The sequence below is a fragment of the Stegostoma tigrinum genome, chromosome 9 (assembly GCF_030684315.1).
Source record: "Stegostoma tigrinum isolate sSteTig4 chromosome 9, sSteTig4.hap1, whole genome shotgun sequence".
In the NCBI taxonomy this organism is placed as follows: domain Eukaryota; kingdom Metazoa; phylum Chordata; class Chondrichthyes; order Orectolobiformes; family Stegostomatidae; genus Stegostoma; species Stegostoma tigrinum.
The window spans coordinates 65,148,897-65,172,456 of NC_081362.1; the positions used below are offsets into that span (position 1 = coordinate 65,148,897).

Here is a 23,560-nt window from a genome sequence, read left to right on the forward strand (position 1 = left end):
CTTTCATTGGTATTTTGGACACCTCAGTGGGGGCGGTGGGGAGGAATCCAGTATTGTGACTGACTTGCATCATTCAAGATTAGCCTGCAGCACTTGAAGAGATCAAATGTAAATTAGAAGACTACTTTAGTGAGCAACTCTATGCAGTCCATAAGCATGACTGTATGCCTGTTATCAAGAAATGTGCTAGCGTGCACATCTGAAAAATAACCACGTGAGGCTCCTTTTTTCAAAAGTTATACCTAACTTTTATACATACCTTTTAAGAAAGGACAGAATTTTTTAAAAAATTATCTTTTAAAATGATATAAGCATTCTTGTTTGCAATAAGCACATCAGATCAAAATTGGCACTACCATGTTAAGGAATGGGCTTTGAATTGGTTAGAAACATGAAAGTTAAAGGCAGTGGAGTCATTTTTGAACATATACTTACACTTCTGAAATAAGAAACAAGGAAAGCAACATGATAGAGATTTTAAACCATTTTTGTAAGGGGCAGCATTAAGGCTCAGTGGTTAGCACTGCTGCCTCAGCGTCAGGGACCCAGGTTCAATTCCAGTCTTGGGCAGTTGGTGAAGTGGGGTTTGCACGTTTTACCCATGTCTGCATGAATTTCCTTTGGGAGCTCTGGTTTCCTCCCACAGACCAAAGATGGGCAGGTTAGATGGATTGACTGTGCTAAATTCCCTATAGCTTTCAGCGATGTGTAGGAAAAAGGGAATTAGCCATAGGAAATGCAGGATTACAGTTAAAGACTCATTCCCGTACTCTAAGTGGAATGCTGTTCAGAGAGTTGGTGTGGGCTTGTTGGGCTGAATGGTCTGGTTCCAAACTGTAGGGATTCTGTTTTCTTAGCTGGAAATAGTGTAAATTTGGAAACACTGGATAATTGGATGAGGAAAGAAAGACCTGCAGTGCTATAGTATCTTTGTGACCTCGGGATATTGCAAAGTGCATTGCAGTTAAGCAAGTGTTTTTGAAGTGTCGTCATGTACAATGTTGTAAAATTAAGGGGAAAAAAAAGCAAGTTAAAGATACCAAACAAAATGTGGGAGGAAAATGGTTAACAGTACCAGTGTATTTTTCTTTTTAATATGCTGTTTTTGCATTTTATTGCTGAGGGCTAAGGTTCCAGTACTAAAGTCATATTGCAGTAGCATAACTTTCAGCATGTCAGTACATATCGTACCATTTGATGAGCACTAGCAGAGTGTAGTTTCAGAGCTTAGTTGTTCACCTGTTACATTTCAGCATTGGAGCCACATTTAATCCAAACTTAGTTTATCCGTAGCCAAAATATGGAAATTGTACGTTTCTTAATTTTTATTACACAGTAAAATTAACTTTGTTTCAAAATATGAACTTTTCTACTCAAAATTCATTGCATATTTGTTGACATTTGTCGCACCTGTACACTTTTTAGCTCAGTTTCCACCTTATTAATAATCCATCTGCAAGCTGCTTTGGTGATATTGAGAATTTGCTATGCTTATTTGGGTATCACCTGAAGATTTCAAATCTCCTTTCTCTATATCTATACACAAGGTATTGATAAACACAATGAACAGAAGTTACCATGATTACCATCAATTCCATTTCCTTTCATATTTGAGTAATGTGTGTGATTTCAAAGACTTTATACTACATCCACTGCATCATCTCCATCTATTACATTCTCCAAGAATTTTGAGGTTGTAACTATTTTAAGTAAAGCTCTTAAGTTTCAGAACTGTATATGGTAACTATCCAAAGCAGCCATACATATTTCGTATTCTTTGATAGAAACAATGTTTTGTAAATACAAATTTTACTTGAATATTGTGAGCCTCGGCTGACTAAATTTAAATTGCATGCTGTTACATATGAATGGTGGAGAGGTCTGCTCCTGTCTGTGTACTATGACCCTGCACAGAAGCAGTAGAAATTCGCTATATGTAAACTCCATTCTCCTTTTAATTGACAGTAAGAAACGATTTGCATGCCTAATCACTTGCTTTTACCAGCAACCAACATTTTCAGTTTCATGTGTCAGGACATGCATCACTCTGTACTACACAGTTCTACAGTTTGTACAATTAAATGGTGTGATGCTTTCCTGTCAACGTGGGGAAATCCACATTTTCCCATACTTATGCATCATCTGCTAAATTTTGTGCAGTCACTTGACCTACGTATATTCCTTTCCTGTCTTTTTGGGTAGAATCTTGTTGGGGCCTGAAATTGTTGTCTACGAGGAGATTTGTGACTGAATCGTAGGATAAACCCAGGAATGATATCTGTCATTATTGAGAGTAACCAGCTGCATCTTTTATATGTTTGTTGAGTGGGGAGGCTAGTTTCTTGCTAGTTAGTGGCAAATAGGGATATTATTACCCTTTTTAATGCTACAATTCATCTCCATAGGATATGACTTCTATCTTGCCAACTTAGAGATAAGACACTGTAGAGCTGGAGGAGCACAGCAGGCCAGACAGCGTCAGAGGAGTGTGAAAGTTGGTGTTTCGGGTTGGAATCCTTCTACAGAAATGGGAGAGGGGGAAGGGAGCTCAGAAATAGAGAAAGGAGGGATGGGGCTGTGGAAAATAGATTGGATGGTGATAGGTGAGTGCAGGTAGGCAGTGGTGGGGTCTGGTCAATTAGGTGGGAGCAGTGGTTAGGTGGGAGAGAAAACACTGGTTGTGTCAGGTCAAGGAGGCGGGGATGAGAAGGATGGTTGGTCATGGGATGAGGCCGGGAGTGCTCTACAAAGTTGTCTCTGAGCCTCTGCTTGGTCTCACCAATATAGAGGAGGCCACATCGGGAGCAGCGGATGCACTAGAACATATTGACAGATGTGCGGGTGAACCTCTGTCTGATGTGAAAGGTTTTCTTCGTGCCTTGAATGGAGGTGAGTTGGGTTGGGTGGGGGTGGTGGGGGTTTTTGGGGTGGTAGTGTAGGGTCAGGTATAGCACTTCCTGCAGTTGCAGGGAAAGGTGGGGCTAGCGGGTAGTGTGGAGCAGACAAGGGAGTCAAGGAGAGTGCAGTCCTGATGAAAGGCAGACGGAGATGGGGAAGGAAATATATCTTTGATTGTGTGATTGGATTGTAGGTATAGGGAAGACAGAATGATACGTTGGATAGGGATAAATCACAAATCTGCCCATTCCCAGCTTCACCCCATAACCAACCCACACTCTCATCCCCACTTCCTTGACCTGACATAACCCGTCCATCTCTCCCACCTATCCTCTCCTCCCACCTCATTGACCAATCTGCACTAACCTATCACCATCCCACCTATATTCCCTAGCCCCATCCCTCCTTTCTCTATTTCTGAGTTCTCTTGCCCCTTCCCCATTTCTGAAGAAGGGTTCTGACCCAAAACGACAACTTTCCTGCTCTGATGCTGCCTGGCCTGCAGTGTTCCTCTAGCTCCACACTGTGTTATCTCAAACTCCGGCATTGACAGTTCTTGCTATCTCTGAACTTGCCAAGTAAACTAGGTGTCAAGAACTCTTAATGTGGAAGTCTGATCAGGAATGGTAGCTTCAGCTCACTGCTGGCTGCATAGAAATTCCATATTTCTCAACACTAACTAGCATCTCAGGGATGATCTATGGTTACGAGCCACATTCCCCCCTCATTCAAGGACATTGGTATCCAACATTTGCCACCCTTTCATGACCATCATAACTCCTCTCCAATCCACTTGCGTTCAACTTCAGAAGCACAGATTTGCATTGCATGTCACATCAGCACCTTGCATTGAAAGATTCCTGCAAGGGCATCTTTGAGTGCAATGACTGGCACCCAGCTGAAGATTGGCTCAAGCTATATCGCCGGGTTGCTCGCTTGCTCTTGCAGCATTGCTCACTTATCACCTACCTGCATACTCACAGCATCCATGTCTTATAATTAGCCATGTGGGAAAATGGGTGGACTGGTTCTCAGTCCATTCAATTAGTTGAAGGCGTGACAGTCCACACACAGTCCAGAAGCTTGATCAACATTGGTTGTCTGCTTGGGCTGCTCATTGCAGGAGATCTGTATGACTGAAGTAGGGGTTAGTGGGCAACAGTTAGTAGGACCAGCACAAGTTGTGAAAGAAATTGCATATCATCAGGGAGCTGAAAACAAAGCAGTCAAAGGTTTTGTCAGTTCATGTCTAGGGGCTGTTTGTCGAATTCGGTTAGAGGCCTGAGGTGAATCCCTGTTCTGGGAGCCTTTTTGTTGTGGGAGGAAAGGGAGCCTGAGGGGCAGGGTAATTCCTGCCAAAACAGGTGGGGAGTCTTGAGTAGGTGTGGAACACAGGCGTTTGCAGAGCTAGGGACAAGGGTGGTGATGAGGGGGATTTCAAACTGTATGAAGGTATGCAGTTCAGCATTAGGAGTTAATGGTTATTGATGATAATCACCTCCATGGTGAGAACATACAGGAGCAGAATGGACATTATTAGGATGTAATTTTCAGGGGACAAGAAGGACAGTTGAAGACAGCGACTAATGCATTGGGTCTTCACGTCGTGTTGGGTTAGAGGTAAGGGTAGCAAGGTAAAGTGAATTTGGCATCTCTGGGGACGATGGATACTGGCTAGTGGAGCCTGATGCTGATGGTGTCAGCAACGAGCTGTGATCTCTATCATCACCTGTCATTCTTAAGATGTGAAATGCAACTGGAAAATGTCTTGGACAACTACTAAGGTAGGTGAAGTCAGTGTCATTTGGGAGAAAGCACGTGATTCACGTCTGGTCGATAATGGGACTTTAAAGGGGCAAATACACAGTATGTGCTTCCAAACTCCAGCTGCATTTCATTTAAAATCATTTCCTTGCCCGTTTGCTTGCAGAGTGAACGTGCTTAGATGTCCAATGCTGATCAGAAGCAAAATGCACCATGCCAGTAGTGCTTGAAAATTAAGCATTCAGGGATGCAGAAATTAGCAAAATTACTAAAAAGGAGGTGCACATTGGCCAACTGGATCCCAGCACTTATAAACTTCCAAGGGTACTGCAGAATAAAAGTTAACATCACGTCATCATTTGTCATGACAGACTGATGCAATGATAACCTTCATGATTGTGGCTTTAGAATAAGGAAGGAGAGGATTTAGACTGTATTTTCGTTCCCTTTTTGATGTAATATGTTGGCTACTCAGCTGGTGCAGCATCTTCGTGGTGCACCTGCTGCTACAAGGGCAGTGGTGGAGCAGATGATGGGGCTGCTGAAGACGCAGTTCTTCTGCTTGGACTGGTCTGGGGGACCCTCTAGTGTAATTCAGACTGTGTGTGGCGTCACCCTGGAGTCATGTGCTCTGCACAGTTGGAGCAGGGAATGAGGTGATCTGTTGGATTTGGGGAACTAGGAGCAGAATTCAGAGGAGGACGACAAGGATACTGTGGAGGAGAACTCAGCTGTGTTGGGTACAACAAGCCAGTCAGGATCTGATTGACACCTGGTTCCAGTAGATGCAAGCTGAATGCAGAAAACCGTCTTGGAATGTCAAATATGTATAGGTCATATTGCCAGCATTTGGTTTGCGTTGTGGATGTGAGCTTAAATTGTGGTTTTGTGTGTATTTACTTTTGCTACCTGTAGATAAATGTTTGCGTTTGGAGATGTCTAATTGCTTGCCTGAATGTGATGGCCTCTTACTGGGCACTAACAAGTTATAGGTATCGATTGGGCATTGGGGATAGAGTAGTGGTGACTTAGGATGTTTAAACAGGATGTAGCTAAGAACAAGTAAAATATGTGACATGGCTGTTTAACAGGGTGAGAGGATGGGTTGCATGTGCAAGAAAATGTACCCGTGCCCAGCTATGTACCATAAGCCACACATCTTGTGTGGCTTCTGTGCCGTTGCATTGTTGCTAAGGGCCATCATCAGATTGTACCATTGTGTAGCTAGTAAGGGGCCGGATTGTGCCACCACTGCTGGGGAGCGCATCACCTCATAGGCAAATGACTGGGTACACAGCAGTCTTTTAAAGATGGTGCAAGCTCCAGGGATGCCAGTCTTTTGGTGGATATCCCACAATGGCTGGTTGTTCCCAGAACAGTGCGTGGTAAAATGGAGAGAGAATCAGACAAGAGAGATACCATGGGGTGGAGTAGATTATTCATGAGGTGAGTTTGATATGATCTGATTAGAAATCTGTTAGCCTTGGGGTGAAAAACCCTTCAAAAAAAGTCAGCAGAACTTGCACTTGGCCAGAAATCATAAGATTTCAGACCTTTTGTCTCCTGACAACTTACTATTCGAGCTATCTTGGTGCCATCTGCAAATCTAGCTGTCATATTCTTTCTGCTAATCCAAGTCATTGATACAGATTGTAAATATTTGAAGCTGTAACTTTTAATACTTGAGGAACTCCATTAGTTACAGCTTGCCAGCCTGAAAATGACCTATTTATCCCTCCTTATTCTTCCCGATAACTGACTATCCTTTAACAATGCTGATGTGTTAGCTACTTACACTCTGAGACTGTATTTGTATCGTGACCTCTCACGTGGCACCTTATAAAATCACTCATTCACGTACAGTCACACACAATCCCAGAAACGGACGAAAACATTCAACAACTTCACATTCCAGACCACCTTATCCAATTTGGGCGGACCAGCCGAGACACAGCTTCCATCACTCCATAATTATGACGTTGCTTTTGTTACAATTTCGAATTATGTCTTGATCAGTTCTGTCCGTGGCGTACCTAATGCTTGAAGATACAGAAGCCATTTTCACCGGCCTCTTATGATCCATGTTATATCCAGTCTCTACACCTACTACTTCGAGTGCCAAAACAAGATCCTTTCTCAGTAATGACCTTGACCTTTACTATCAAGCCCATTCCTCATTTTCCCACTCTGTTTTTATCTTTTTTAAAATTCTGTATATCCTGTAACTATGTCTCTGAAATAATGATGAGCGAAATCACTTATCTCTATTTGTACCAATAGTTCACCTGTCTTATTCCAAATTCTTTGAGCCTTCACACACAGACCTTATGAAACATCTTTACATCGCTATTATTTACATGGATTCTACCTGCCAGTGCAATTGTTAGCTTTAAATTCTGTTCCTTCTTGCCCACTGTTCCATTCATTATGTAAGACAATACACTGCTATAATGTTTCTCTTAATGTTTTAAAATCTGTTTTCACCTGAATCTCCCTCATATTTTTATACTTCAAAACATATCTGATTCAAACTATATCGCTACTGTTCTGCTTGAGAATCGTTGTCTTAACTGCTTTATAATGGTTTAGTGTATTCCAGTATGTTCCATTTTCAGGTTAAAAATATCTCATAAAATTCTGAAAACAGAACATTTAATATTTGTTGTATTGTATGATTTATTCATGTAGCTAAATTTGTATGTAACTTAACATTTCCATAGAATGTTTCTGTTTATGACATTTTTTGGTAGTGATTTATTTTGAGATGCAGAGGAACTCTGAAAACAGTGCAGTAAATTGTAACAGTTGAAATGATCTTAACCCTACTTGCCCCACATCATTTCATTTAAAATCTCCTGGCACTTCGTCACGGACATTCTACTCTCTTCAACAAATTTAATTTTAGCCTGATCACCTGAGTAGAGGTCATAAAGTACAAACCAGATCCATCTTTAAAACATTCAAAATTACGTAATTGTTGCAACAAAAATGCTATGAATGCTGAGATTCTGGAAATAAAAAGATATAGTGTTGGAAATACTCAACAGGTCAGAAAGTGCCTAAGGAGAGGCGAGCAGAGTTGGCATTGCAGCTCAAGAATTTTCATCAGATCTCCCTCTACAAGCACTGCCTGATCTGGGAATTTTGGGAATTTTCTGTTTTCATTATTGCACTATGCCATCTAGCAGGATAATGGCTACCATATTCAGAAAATTTCTGGCTGTATGTAAGTCCAAATTAATGAAAGGTACAAAGGTAGTCACTGTTGTAATAAATAAGTATTGTATGCACTTTTGTCAGGCTGTAAAATTATATTCTTGTCTCATTTTATTTCAGGGCAGCCAACTTTGCGTGAAGCTTATTCCCTGTCTTGTATAACAAACGGGAGCCCAATGACCAGGAAACCAATGCATAGTTCGGCCCTGTCTGTTGCCAGGAAAGAAACACTCTCTTCTGCTGCTAAGAGGTTAGACACTTGTTTAAAATCAGTAATAAAGTTGCAATGAGAAGTCTTCAGAGAAATCTGATGTTTAAGGTGTAAGACTCAAAATAGTTGAAGCATAATATCTTTGTATAGTTTTCATATGCAGTCTTAATGTGTTTTAAATTTAGGGTGAACCTTGTGTGTGATATAAAAACGGAAAGAACTGCAGATGCTGTAAATCAGAATCAAAAACAGAAGTTGCTGGAAAAGCTCAGCAAGTCTGACAGCATCTGTGAAGGAAAAAAAAAGTTATCATTTCTGGTCCGGTGACCCTTCCTCAGAACTTTGGTAGCTAGGAAAGTGTTGGTTTATATGCAGAAAATAGGGAGGGGGAGATGATAAGGAGTAAACGATAAGATAAAGGAAATACCAAAGAGGAAGAAGTGCATTAGGATAGACAAAGGAGTTGATAACAATCTGGCTAGGAGGGTGAGTAGCTGTTAATGGGGTCTGTTAGTGACTAATACTAGGTAGTGTGTGATGGCAGGCTATGTGATAACAAGGCCTGGTGTGGAGGATAGGGATCTAGGACTTGGGAGCGTTCAGACGTGACAATTATTGAACTCAATATTGAGTCTGGAGGGCTGCAGGATCACCAAACGGAAAGTGAGGTGCTGTTCTTCCAGCTTGCGTTGAGCTTGCGGCAAGACAGAGAAGTCAGCCAGGAAACAGGGTTGTCTGTTAAAGTGGCAGGCAACTGGAAGTTCTGCGTCTTTTTTGTGAGCCGAACATGCATGTTCTGTGAAACAGTCACCCAGTCTTTGCTTCGTTTCCCCAATGTAGAGGAGAGCGCTTTGTGAGCAGTGAATGCAGTAGACTAGATTCTGAGAAAGTGCAGGTGAAGTGTTATCTCACCTGGGAGGTATGTTTGGACCCTTGGATAGTGGGGAGGGAGAAGGTAAATGGGCAGGAGTTAGACCTTCACTGGTTGCATGGGACAGTGCCATGGGATGTGTTGGGGGTGAAAGGAACAGTGTCCCAGAGGTAACGGTCCCTGTGGAAGGTGGACAAGGGAGGGGAGGGGGAATATGTCTAGCGGTGGCAGAAATGACAGCTGATGATCTGGATGTGGATGCTGGTGGAATGGGCAGTAAGGATAAGGGGAACCCTATCGCATTTGCAGGAGGGAAGCAAGTGGTGAGGGCGGAAATGCAGGAGATGGGTCTGACCTAGTTGAGGGCCCTGTCAATAACAGTGCTAGGGAATCCTCAGTTGAGAAAAAAGGTCGACATGTTGGAGGTTCCTTTGTTGAAGTTGGCCTCATCTGAACACTTGCAATGGAGATGGAGGAACTGACAGAATGGGATGGAGTCTTCACAGGAAGTGGGGTGTGAGGATGTATAGTCCGGGTAGTTGAGAGAGTTGAGGGGCTTATAATGGATATTAGAAGCCAGTTTTTCCTCAGAAATGGAAACAGATGTCGAGGAAGGGAAGGGAGGAGTCAGAGATAGACCAAGTGAAAATGAGGGCACAGTGGAAATTAGAAGTGAAATTGATGCATTTTTCCAATTCCAGGAGAGAGAGAGAGAGAGAAGCAGTGTCGATGATATCATCAATGTATTGGAGAAAGAGTTGTGGATGGGGCTGGAATAGGACTGTGATAAAGCATGTTCCATGTACTCCATGAATAGGCAGGCGTAACTGGGCCGCATGCAGGTACCAACAGCCATCCTTTTGACCTACACAAAACGAAAGGAGTTAAGAGAAGTTGTTGAGGGTGAGGACAAGCTCGGCCAAGCAGAGGAGAGTGGCAGTGGGTGGGGGTGGTTCAGGCCTTTGTTCCAGAAAGAAGCGGAGACCCCTATGACCATCCTGATGGGGGATGTACATGTGAAGGGATTGCTTGTCCATGGTAAACGGGAGGCGGCTGGAGCCTGAAAACTGGAAATTTTGAAACCGGCGTAAAGCATCAAATGATCACGGATGTATGTGGGTAGGGACTGGACAGTGAGAAGAAAAGACTGAGGCAAGGTGGGAAGCGATGAGCTCTGTGGGGCAGGAGCAGGTTGAAACAATGAATCTACCCAGACAGTCCTGTTTGTGGATTTTTTGGAAGAAGGTAGAAGTGAGCTGTGTGGGGCTGGGGCGTTATCAGCTTGGAGGCAGTGGTGGAGAGAAATCACCAGATGAAATGAATTGTCTATGATATGTTGAGACAACAACAGTAGTGAAATGTTGGAGATAATATCAACCATATCTACTAAAATGTTAGCTGCCTTTCATTGGTTGGGATGCATGCATTTCGTCTTGAGATCCTTCACTGGATTTATTTGAAAATAATACCTATTTGCTGCTTTCATTTTTTGACAGGCTTACAAGTATTGCTAAAACTTGTCCCCCACAAAGATCTGATAGAAATCACCAGCATTGATTTTAACAATTACCGAATAGGCTGAATTTGATCTTTTGCATAACGGCCTAAAAAAGATTGCAAGCCTTTTCTTTCTTTCATGATGGTGACTTTTGCTTGCTAGTTTTGGAAAGTTATATGGGCTTAAATGTATTGCAGTTTAATTTTATAGGTTTCTTTTTGTTATGTTGGGTGTCAATGGAGAAGCACTTTGGGGTCAGTGATCTTAATTCAGTTAGTTTCAAAATAATTATGATGAAAGATTAGACTGGATCTAAAAGTTAAAAGTGCTAAAATGTAGATTGTCAATTTTGACAGTGAGAGGCAAGACCTTTCAAAAGCTGATTGGGGATGGATATTTGCAGACAAAGGGATAGCTTGAAAGTGGAAAGCCTTCAAAACTGAGCTAACGAGAGTCCAGAGATAGTGTGTTCCTGTTAGGGTAGATGTAGGGAATGCTAAGTGACTTGTGAAATTGAGATTTTGGTCAAGAAAAAGAAGGAAGCATATGTCAGGTATAGCACCAGGGATCGAGTGAATCCCTAGAAGAGTATAAAGGTCGTAAATGTACACTTAAGATGGAAATCAGGAGGGCAGAAAGGGTACATGAGATAGCTTTGACAGATAGGGTTAACGAAAATCCAGAGGGATTCTACACAGACATTAAGAACACGAGTAACTAGGGAGAGAATAGGGCCCCTTAAAGATCAGCAAGGCCACTTGTGTGGAACCACTGGAGATAGGGGAAGATAACTGAGTATTTTGCATCAGTGTTCACTGTGGAGAAGAATATGGAAGCTAGAGAAAGTAGGGAAATCAATAGCAACATCTGGAAAAATGTATATATTACAGAGGAGGATGTCTTAAAATGTATAAATGTGGATAAATCCCCAGGACCTGATCAGGTTTACCCTAGAAACTTCTGGAAAGCTGGGACATAATTGCTGGGCCCCTTGCTGAGATACATGTATCATCGTTAGCCACAGGTGAGATGCCAGAAGGCTGGAGGTTGGCTGACATGGTGTCGCTATGTAAGAAAGAAGGCAAGGAAAAGCCAGGGAACTATAGACCGGTGAGCCTGACATCAGTGGTGGTCAAGTTGTTGGAGGGAATCCTGAGGGGCAGTATTTGGAAAGGCATGGGCTGATTAGGGATAGTCAACATGGCTTTGTTTATGGGGAAATCGTGTCTCACTTAATTGATTGAGTTTTTTGAAGAAGCAGCGAAGAGGATTGACGAAGGCAGTGGTGCACATCATCTGTATGGACTTCAGTAAGACGTTTGGCAGCGTTCCGTGTGGTAGAACTGGCTAGCGAGGTTAGATCACGTGTAATAGAGGGAGAACTACCCATTTGGAGATAGAACTGGTTTGAAGTTAGAAGACAGAGTGGTGGTAGAGGGTTGCTTCCCAGTCTGGAGGCCTCTGACCAACAGTGTGCCACAAGGATCGGTGCTGGGTCCGCTACTTTTTGTCATTTATATAAAATGATCTGGATGTGAACCTCGGAGTACAACAGGACCTTGATCAGGTGGGCTGGTGGACCGACGAGTGGCCAATGGAGAATAATTGAGGTGCTGTATTTTGGAAAGGCACATCAGGGCAGGACTTGTACACTTAATGGTAAGGTCCTAGGGAGTGTTACTGGACAAAGAGACCTCGAAGTGTATGTTCATAGTTCCTTGAATGTAGAGTGTCAGGTAGACAGGATAGTGAAGAAAGCGTTCGGTATGATTGCCTTTATTGGTCAGTGCATTGTGTATCGGACTTGGCAGGTCATGCTGTGGCTGTACAGGGCATTGGTTAGGCCACGTTTGGAGTTCTACGTTTAGTTCTGGTCTCCCGGCTACAGGATAGATGCTGTTTAAATTGTACTTTTCTCAAGATGTCAGAGTTGGAACTTTTGAGCTAAAGGGAGAGGTTGATTAGGCTGGGGCTGTTTTCCCTAGAACGTCTGAGGCTGAGGGGTGACCTTATAGAGGTTTATAAAATCATGAGGGGCATAGGGTGACCAGCCAAGGACTTTTCCCTAGGGTAGTGGAGTCCAAAACCAGAGGGCATAGGCTTAATGTGAGAGGGGAAGGATTTAAAAGGGACCTGAGGGTCAAATTTTTTCATGCAGAGGGTGATACATGTATGGAATGAGCTTCCGGAGAAAGTGGTGGTGGCTGGTACAATTACAACGTTTAAAAGTCACCTGGATGGGTATATGAATAACATGATTTTAGAAGGATGTAGGCCAAATGCTGGTAAATGGGGCTAAATTAATTTCGGATATTTGGTTGGCATGGACGAGTTAGACTGAAGGGTCTGTTTCTCTGCTGTACAACTCAATGACTGTGTTCAAAATTATGTTTAATGCATGCACATTTTTCTTTCTGACTCTGTGCCAGAGTTGGATGTTTTACTCCCTTCTAGGTCACTTGGATTTACCTTTAGAAACACTGAATTAAGCAGATGCTAAAATCTCAGTTTGCAGGCAAAGGTCGAGATATAGAAATTAAGTCAGCAACATTGCAGTGGTGAGTTTCACCGTCTGGTGACAGGTTCCTGTTTTCAATAGGTTTGCACCCCATGAATGTTTGTTTCCTTAAAACATTGCTATGTTCCTAGTTGATGTGTTGGCAGACCAAGCACCCTCAATATATTAAGACGATAGCCTAGACCTCAACTTTCTTATTTTTAAAGCGCAAATGTAAGGTATCCTGTTCTGGATGCAGGTCCATTGGTCAAACAACCAGGCTTGAAGTAAAACTCACTTTATTCTTGCACTGCCATTAGAATACTAACAAAATTAGATTTTTAAAAAAATTAGTTTAACTCTTTCAAAATACTTAACATCTCACAAGCACAATATTTGCAGGGGCAACGTCAGTAAAATAGATTGTCTCACATGCAACATTTCTCCAGTCCAGGCGGAAAGAACATCAAGAGAAAATTCTGAGGGAGGGTGGGAGGGAGAACTTCAGCATTTTGCTGTAGCAGGGAAAAATGTATAGCAGCTTCCAAACCCCAACAACTGCTAAAAGTTAAACTAAAATCTTGGTTCTCTCGGAGCTTAACCCCACCTCTTCACGCTTGTTCCAACTTAAAAAAACAGGATTCTTGAGCTGTTTACAGACCACTCAACGACTCTGCCTTAAAATCTCTCTCCAAAGAAAACCAGGGCAAGATAAACATCATATGAAATCATGTTTATGTTCTATGTATGAAACTAAACATGTAATGAAAATGCAGTGGCTTTATGAGGTTGTGTTGTCCTGATTTTCTTTTTGAAGGGAGGGTGTAAGGCAGACACACCAAACAATCTACCAAAACCACTTGAGTAAACAGCTTGTGAGGCCTTAGGGTTTTTGTTTAAAATTTGGAACAGTAGAAACAGCCTGAACAGTTGGGGTCAAGTTTTCACAGAACCAAGATTTTTAGTTCTTTCAGCGGCAGTTGCAATTGGGATCTTGAAGAATTGGAGCTGTTTTAACCTCTGTCGATTTACAGCAAAAAGCTGGGGTTCTCTTGCTGGGCTGCTGGATTACATGTGAAACAAGTCTGTTTTCTGAGTTTGCCTTCTGCCGAAGATGTTTTTTTATGGGATGTTACTATATTGGAACAGTTAATTAGTAATAGCTATTGCATGTATTATCAGATTGGATTCTGGGTCCACTGTTATTTGTCATTTTATATAAACTATTTGAATGAGGTATGGTTAGTAAATTTGCAGATGACACCAAAATTGGTGGTATAATCAGTAGTGAAGGAGGTTAACTAAGATTATAAAGGTGTCTTGATCATTTGGGCAACACACTAAGGAGTGACATAGAATTTAATTTAGATCAATGCGAGGTATTGAATTTTGATAAAGCAAACAGGGGAAGGACTTATTAGTAGGTCCTTAGTGAGTGTTGTCAAATAGACCTACAGGTTCTGGTACATAGTTCTTTAAAAGTTGTGTTATAGGTGGAAAGCTTGGTTAAGAAGGCATTTAGCACACTTGCTTCCATTGCTCGAACAGTTGAGTATAAGAATTGGGCATCGTGTTGAGGTTTTACAAGGTGTCAGTGAGGTCTCTTTTTGCCCTGCTATAGGAAGAATATTATTATATTGGTTCAAAACATATTTACCAGGACATTGCTGGAACTGAAGGGTTTGAGATATAGGGCAAGATAGGCTGGGACTTTTTTCACTGGACTATAGGAGGTTGACCTTTTATAGATGTTTGTAAAATCTTGAGGAGCACAGATGAGCTGAATAGCAAGGGTCTTTTCCCTTGGGTTGGGGGTGTGTGGTATTCAAAACTAGGGGGTATTTTTAAGGTGAGAGGAGAAAGATTTAAAAGGGACTTAGGGGTGAGTTTTTCACAGAGGGTGGCTTGTAAGTGGAATGAGCTGCCACAGGAAGTGCTAGGTGCATTTAGAACATCTAAAAGACATTTGGATGGGTACACAAATGGGAAGGGTTTACACGGCAACAGCAAGAACTGCAGAAGCTGGAGTCAGTGTCAATACAATGTAGAGCTGGAGGACCACGGCAGGCAGGTTCAGGCAGCATCAGAGGAGCAGGGGAGTTGACGTTTCAGGTCAGGACCCTTCATCAGCAAAGGTTTAAATGGATATGGGCTAAACGTGGGCAATTGAGGCTAGTTTAGCTTGGGAAACTTGGTCAGCATGGGTGAGTTGCATCAAAGGGTCTGTTTCCGTGCTGAATAACTTTGACTGTAAGTAAGAGTAGCTCTCAGATTCTTTCTATCGATTTGTATGTTTATCTGTAATGTTTTTAAAATTTCTACAGTAGTTATCCCTAACCGTAGGCTTCCGTAGGAAGCAGACTTAAGTGTTTGGAACAAATTTTTTTGAGTCAGTAAGAGATATTATTAGTAACATTGATCAACCAAGCGTGAGTGGTACAGTTGCCATTCTTCAGGCAAATCAAAATCTGTTTGACATTTAGTACTTGTTCCAGTGTTGTTTGAATCTATATTTGTTGCTTAAGTTTGTGATGTATCTTGATTTAGAACGTAGTTTGACTAGTTAGGTGAATGGAGAGCTGATACAAACAAGTCCCTATATTGTTGCAATCTAGACTGGAGGTAATACTTTTCATATTTTTGTTTTTACATTGTTTTATGATTCTGAGTTTACAAAACTAGGTAAACTTTGTCCTCATATTCATTAAATCTCTTAACTATCTCCTGTCTGCTCAATATTCTACGTATTAGCAAGACAAAGTGGCCTTCCTAATTAATGTCAAATTTTTTTTAGATAATTCTAAAATAACCACGTTTGAATGTTGAATGCAACCAAATTCCCTCGGTGTGATGAGAATCTCACAGCCGTGTTTAATAGAAAGTACCCAATCTGTTGTTTATTTTGCAAAATTTTCTTCAGCGTTTGGTGAGTTGTTTAACTTCAATGAACAGAAACCAAAACAAACACTATTCATTGTCTGGAAACTCTTGGGGAATGAGTGTTTGCGTTCTTAAAATGTTCATTGAAAATCAGACTAATTTATAACGTTGACAAATTGGTGGATGAAATAAAACAAAATAAAACCTATTCTTTTGACTGTTATTTTTAAACTCCCTTTAATCCATTTGATCAAGTTTTCTTTTTGCTTGCTTTCATCAAAAGTGCCTGAATGTTTGTAAAAAAAAGTTGGATTATTTTTAAGTATGGGAATCTGGAAGTCTTTATCATTTTTTGCAAAAGTGCAATGTCCTTTTATATTGGTATTAGAACTTAGAACATGACTGTACTTTGTTATTTTGCATAACTTCAGCTTTTGAGAGAGAAAGTTCCATATATATTGATCCTGAATGCAAAAAACACCTATTAGGACTCTTTAGAACACAACTCCAAATGTACATTTACAGAATTTTTTAAATGATTCTAATTACACGACATTGTGCATATATACATATAATTTTAAAATCACAGCATCATTTTATTTTATTCACAGTTATGGTCTGAAAGAACAAAAAAGGTAAGTTGTCCCTATATCTTTTTCATTTGTAGATAGTTGGCTTGTGTAATTCTATAATGGACGAACTTAAACTGGAGCTATCTAGTGGAAATCAGTTATCAATAATAAAATGTTAAAAATTAAAATAGTGAAATTGAATCGTGTTTGTGTCAAGATGTTAGATTATTTTAGATTTCTAAGTTTCAAAATGTATGTAAATCTGAGTGCTGAATATAATCAGTAGTTTGAAATTGCTACATTTTTAAAGGTGAAATGACGTTATGATATAATATAATTTTATAGCTGTTGCCTGGAATGTGAATAATATGAAGCCTGATAAGTTACACAAGTTGAACTGTTTAAATCTGTTTAGGTCAAAAGTGATACTTTGACAACAAAGTGTTAAAATGATCAGTCTGACTGGTTTTATAAACAATTGTTACAAACAGTGCAGATTTGTCACTTTTAGAACAGACAATATTTTCACATGTAACTGAAAGTTAGAAATTTTGTTTAGGAATTCAATTTTCCCTACATAGAGTTTTTCAATACTGTGCATCTTGATTGAGGATGTACTCTCCCAGCCTGCTTCTAGTGCTGCTGTATTGTGACTAGGTCATGTGAAAATGCTGCTCAGAGTAACTAATGCTTTCAATTTGTCTGTTCGGTTGTATCACAAGTCCAAGAAACACTAAGGACCTCAAGATGGATGAGATCAGAAGCTAACTGGCAACCTAAATTTTTAAACCAAGATGTATGGAAGAACTGTTTTTGTATTCTGAATGTTTTACTATTCATTTTATAAAGCAAACTAAAAATCAGACTAATAATATGTGAGGCTGGATGAACACAGCAGGCCCAGCAGCATCTCAAGAGCACAAAAGCTGACGTTTCGGGCCTAGACCCTTCATCAGAGAGGCTCTCTGATGAAGGGTCTAGGCCCGAAACGTCAGCTTTTGTGCTCCTGAGATGCTGCTGGGCCTGCTGTGTTCATCCAGCCTCACATTTTATTATCCTGGATTCTCCAGCATCTGCAGTTCCCATTATCACTGAAAATCAGACTAATTTGTTACCTTGGCTCAGGTGCATGGATAAATTGATAGATGAAATAAAACAAAAATTCAACTAAGGGTTAAGTTTGAAAATAAATTATTGTCTAACAAATTTGTTGTATCTACGAACCAATCTGAAGAATTTTATTTTCAGAAGTAAAAATGCAGCATTGGGTTGGTCTGGCACTTTTATGGTGAACGTCCGATCTACATGAACCTTGACACACCCTATGTTGGTGACTGTAGTTCATTTTATTTTTTATTCTCCTGTGCTCTGACAAGAAGATTCTTTAATTGCAGGTTTATAAAACTTAATACTCTTGCTTTGAAGCTCCTGTTTTGGTATGCTTGCTTCTGGCCCAGAATGTAGTTCCCTTGAGTATAATTTCAACTCCCTGTTACCCCCTCCCCCTCCCCAAGTATTCCCAGCCCACTTGCCAATATTTTGGATCGAAATGGTGACCAAAACAGTTAATGCTTTGAAGTTTTCTTTAAAGTTCCAGCTTTGTTTGATATCCCACATCCTTCCCTTTTGTTAACAACAGTTTCTCAGTAGGAAGCTAAAGATTTGATTTTTTTCTCATATAATGTTAGCTGGAAAATAAAAAAACAAGTTTATCTTCAAAACTTGTGTTTTTTTAAGCAGATTAAGAGCACTTAATATCTTCTAGCTGGGCAATATATAATGCAAAACATAAAAATCTACCATATGAATATTTTCTGTATTTCAGAATACAAAAAATGAAAGTGAGAAAATTATTTGGTGCTTGCCAAGATATTTTTTGCATTTCTTGTTATTTCATATTCAACAAATAATTATTCATCTGAAATGTTTTTTGAAGTTGAAATAGAATATTCATCTGACTCTCTTGCATCCTGCAATAACTTAACTTGGTTTAGTAATTTTGCTTTTATACTGGCCAATCAATATGATTTTTCTTCGTACTTTTGTCATCTGATGCATTTTTCCAGCAATCCAGAGAAAAATGAAAAACACCAGGATAAGGAGACTGATGACGAGACTCAATCTAATCATCAAACTTCTCAATCCTCACAACCTCCCCAATCGCAAAGGCACACTCAAGAGAACAAGAACCCTGCTTCAGCCAAAAGGTTTTCAGGATACACTAATACAAAGTGCATTAGGGTTGTAACGATACTAGAATCAGCATTATTAGTATAATGAAATCTTATAGAAATTAAACTTCACTAAATTTTCTTCAAGGAAACATATTTTGATGTTAAGCAAGGTCTTTGCACAGAGATGAAGTTGCAGTATTCATTCCATTGCATTACTGTTCTTTCTTTATCATAATGGTTCCTCAGCTATTTGTTGTAGCGTTACAGCCATGTTAAATCAACAGGGTTTTAATATGTTCTTTCCTTCTGTTATGTATTATGGATAATGTAATTGAAGGCTGCTAGTTTTACTTATTGTAAACTAGGAATACAAGTTCAATATTTGATGCAATTCCCACCAGGTTAGAACAATGCATGTTTATGCAGTGGCTTCTGACTGGAACCTAAGCTACAGCCATTGGCCTCGAACTATGACAAGGGGTACAAGGTGTGTCTGAAAAGTAATCATCATATTTAAATGAAGAAAACGGTAGAAAGAAAAGATTGCTGGTTTAGTTCCTTCTTCCATTTAAATTTTAAAAACAATCCCATTGCACCTTAACATTTCACACAGGGATCAAAAGGCCTCAATCTTTAGAAGAGTTATAGGTCATCTGTACATTTTTGGACAGTAGTGATTACTTTCTTATCAAATCTTGGGAAACTTTACAGTTGGTGTTGAGATTGATAGATTTGAGAATTTCAGCATTTGAAAAATTGAACCATTTGAAGTTCCACTGCATGGGTGGGATTCAGTGAGAGATTAGGGTTTTGCTGAGAAATTCAGAATAACAACCTGTATCATACTGTGATTAAAAAGTGGGGCAATGTCTAAACTCAGTAGGGTGAGTTTATAAATTCAGCTTTATCTTCCATGGTGGAATGCTGGAAAGGCCACCACATGCAACATTCAAACTTTTCCTTGTAGTAGCTCTGGAGTAGCTTGGTCAAAACTCCAGGAAAAGGGTTTTTTTTTGTTGAAAAGGATTTGGCAAAATGCTAGAAACTAAGGAGAGAATGTTAATCAGGATGGTATCTGCAAGATTTTTGTTTCCTATTTTTCAAATGAATTCACTAATAAAACAAGTACAGTCAAATTTATATTGTTACTTTTTTTATAAAACACAGATTTACAATGTCATAGTTGATAATTTAATTAAAGGCAGGAAAAAAAACGCTAACTTCATCTGCCAACTTTCTCTAAAGCTGAGGAAGTCTAACTGGACTACCATGTTTTAATGGTTGACCATCAATATAGCCTGTACTAAGTGTCTGAGAACAAAGAACTGAAAATCTTTTAATAGTGCATATTTGCATCAACATACAATATAAGGTTAGTACTTCTAAATCCACTTAGTCAACCAGGATAGAATTAGCATTCTTTTGTTGTTGAATAATAATGTAACGTAACATATTTATTTTGCCTGATTATCGTTACAACCCTACGTTCTTAAATTCTTTACTGTACCAATTTACTAAGAACTAAATTTTGTCTGGTGGTTTGGATCATCTCCTAACAATGTAGTTTTAACAGACATTCTTCAGTTTGAAGAAATGTGTGCTCTGTATTCTTGAATTACAAATGTTATTTGATTGCAAAAAGACTAGTAATTAAACCTGTAATGGTGAAAAAGTTTATTCCCCATTATTTGAAAGCGAGTTAATTTAACAAGTAAATAATGACTGAGGTTCTAAAGATGAAGACTACTGTATAATAAAGAACAAAGAAAATTACAGTACAGCCCTCCAAGCCTGCGCCGATCCAGATCCTCTATCTAAACCTGTCGTCTATTTTCCAAGGATTTGTATCCCTCTGCTCCCTGCCCATTCATGTGTCTGTCTCGTTACATCTTAAATGATGTTATCATGCCCGCCTCCTCCACCTCCCCTGGCATTCTGTTCCAGGCGCCCACCACCCTCTGCATAAAGAACTTTCCACATAACCCTGCCTTAAACTTTTCCCCTCTCACCTTGACCCCTAGTGATCAAGGCCCCCACTGGGGGTGGGGGGGAGGGAATAAAACTTCTTGCTATCCACCCTGTCTAATACCTCATGATTTTGTAGACCTCAATCAGGTCCCCACTCAGCCTCTGTCTTTCTAACGTAAATAATCATGATCTACTCAACCTCACTTCATAGATAGCGCCCTCCATACCAGGCAACACCCTGGTGAACCTCCTCTGCACCCTCTCCAAAGCATCCACGTCCTTTTGGTAATGTGGCAACCAGAACTGTACGCACTATTCCAAATGTCGTCGAACCAAAGTCCTATACAGCTGTAACATGACTTGCTGACTGTTGTACTCAGTACCCTGCCCGATGAATAAAAGCATGCCATATGCTGCCTTGACCACTCTATCAATCTACGTTGCCACCTTCCGAGTACAATGGACCTGAACACCCAGATCACTCTGTGCATCAATTTTCCCCAGGGGTTTTCCATTTACCTTGTATTTTGCTCTTGAATTGGATCTTCCAAAATGCATCACCTCGCATTTGCCTGGATTGAATTCCATCTGCCATTCCTCCGCCCAACTCGCTAATCTGTCTGAATTCTGGTGCATTCTCTGATAGTCCCCTTCACTTTCTGCTGCTCCACCATTCTTAGTGTCATCTGCAAACTTGCTAATCAGACTGTCTGTCTGTACTTTCCTCCAGCTTATTTACGTGTATCAGAAAAAAAGTGTTGTGAAGACTTCATTTTTTAACATTGTGTTCAGATGAATTCTGAATGTATAGTGTTGTATTTTATCTGCTATTTTAACAGCAATAGATAGGCTAGCTATAAATCAGGGAGAGGGATTTTATACTATGCTTTTGTTTGTGTAAATTACTATGCATAATGTATGTTAATAGTCATACTTCCCAGAATTCTCTGTATTAAATTCTGTTTTTAATTATCTCAAATATTTTCAGCACTAGTTTATGGACATTGCTGAGAATTATTAACTGTAAAGGTAAAATTAACTGTCATCCACAGATTTGTTAGGCTACCCAGTATATAAATAACTGTTCATGTCTACTTTTCTTCTTTCAACAAAAGATTCTGCCACAACTATTGAAAATTCTTAATCTAAAAGACTACAAAATATCAATTGTCTGTATAAGGCTAGGTTTAAACTTGTTTCATTGTCAATGTCCAAGGTATTGCAGTCTTGTAATGAAGTTAATGTTAATTTAGTGACCAGTGACAGGGATTTTCCGAGGTGGATAATTGTACTAGTTAGCAAGTGATTGTTGATGACTATTACTTTAGTACGAATTAAGATTTAAATTTTAATAATATGAAATAGATCACAATTGTGAAATTGTTAAGAGTTGATCTGAACCGATGGCTGCTTTAAAGTTCTTATTGGACGTTAACATACTACCAGGGCCTTGTTTGTATACAGTGTGCATGAAATCCTGAATTTGCTTTTGCTGGGCTTCTATTCTAAAACAGACTATGCATGTTGCAGTATTTTTAAAATTGGCAGCTTGCTGCTCTTTTTGTTTGCCTTTGAAATATATGCTTATAAATTGTGGAGCATAGTCCAGGTTATGCATACCATGCATCTTTTATATTATTTAACCTCTTCAACTCTGCATGACTCTACCTTTTTACAGTATTATTGTTACCTTAACAGAAACTACATGGGGAGGGATGAAACTTCTTTCTCTCTATTTCGGTATTCAGTTATCTTAATAATGCTATTAAAATGGTTAAGTGCAAAGTAAAGTCACAACAGGAATGCAGTGGATCTATAAAACCTCAATCAACAAACGAGGCCTGCTCATACTCTCTTTTTTTCAAATGATAAGGCTATTAATATATTTTATGGGGAAAGAAGTGAGAAATTAGAATAAAGATCAAACATGGTAATAAAACCAATTGACGTTGTTGTCCAAGAGAAATGAAATTTGTCAATGGAAAGTTCTTAATTGAGATGGCTCTCTCGCTTTAAAATGATTGTTTTTTAGTACATACACTTCATCATCTATTGTGATACGTATTTTCCTCTGAATAAAGTCATCTACACAAAAAAAGCTAAATTAAAATAGACAGCTTTAATTTTAAACAAATGTGCTTTTAAGTATCTTCAAGATTTGTTATTATATTCATTAGTTTATTTGGTGCAACTAATGGGATAAGTAACGAGAAGCATTGTTGATCTAAGTTTTTAAGAACCTATAAATTATAACGAAAATTTGCACATCCAGAAATTCACCAGCCATAATCAAGTATAAACCTTCAAAAAGTATAGCATCTCACAACAATATCAGTTAGAAGTTTAATGTAACAATCAAATGTTTAGACATTCTCTTTAGAATGAACTGCCAGCATAAACAAGTTTACTTAAAAATAAGCCTTTGAGGTGATGACTCAGTTGATCGTTCTTTGAGTTAATAGCAGTTCATCAGATTTACAGCTTAATTTAAACAGCTTTTAAAAACTTGGTTAAGAATCCAGTTGGATTTATTTTCTTGTGTTCCGTCTATTTGAAATACTGAAATTATTCTAGCTTTTGAGATTTTCTCATACCTAATTATATGAGGAATACTGTTAACTAATGTTAAGTATTAAAGAGATAAGATTTGGGCCGCATTTGCTTTGTACTGAGGTGTTCACAAGTGTTGCCTTCATAAGAGTTTAAGAAAGTACCACATGGTAAGCAAACAGTGTTGCACACTTAAATTGAAGATGCTACATCTTACACATATTATTGCTGCCACTTAAAAATGTTGTGTAAAATTGTCACCTACAAGTATTAATATATTAAATAAAAATTGTAGTTTCTGCCTTGCTGTGGTTAATACATCTTGCAGCGTTACTGTTGTGACTTATGATGCTTTTTTGGCGCTTAACTTACAATGACATGCAAGATTAATCTATCTTTTCCCTTTGTCTAGCTTTGAAGATTTGCATCCACTGCTTCCCACCTGGTTCTCAGTATTTCAC

At 39.4% G+C, this 23,560-nt stretch overlaps 1 protein-coding gene across 4 annotated transcripts in view; it reads left to right on the forward strand.

Moving 5' to 3' along the window:
- Positions 1-23,560, forward strand: part of LOC125454938 (echinoderm microtubule-associated protein-like 4) — a 259,688-nt gene that overhangs the window by 139,534 nt on the left and 96,594 nt on the right. For 2 of the 4 annotated variants that reach the window (XM_048536295.2, XM_048536294.2), the window contains exons 3-5: positions 7,999-8,128; positions 16,447-16,470; positions 18,474-18,614. In XM_048536295.2, coding sequence (XP_048392252.1) covers positions 7,999-8,128; positions 16,447-16,470; positions 18,474-18,614 — 295 coding nt within the window. The remainder of the gene's footprint in view (positions 1-7,998; positions 8,129-16,446; positions 16,471-18,473; positions 18,615-23,560) is intronic. The other 2 variants (XM_048536296.2, XM_048536297.2) reach the window with 1 other exon arrangement.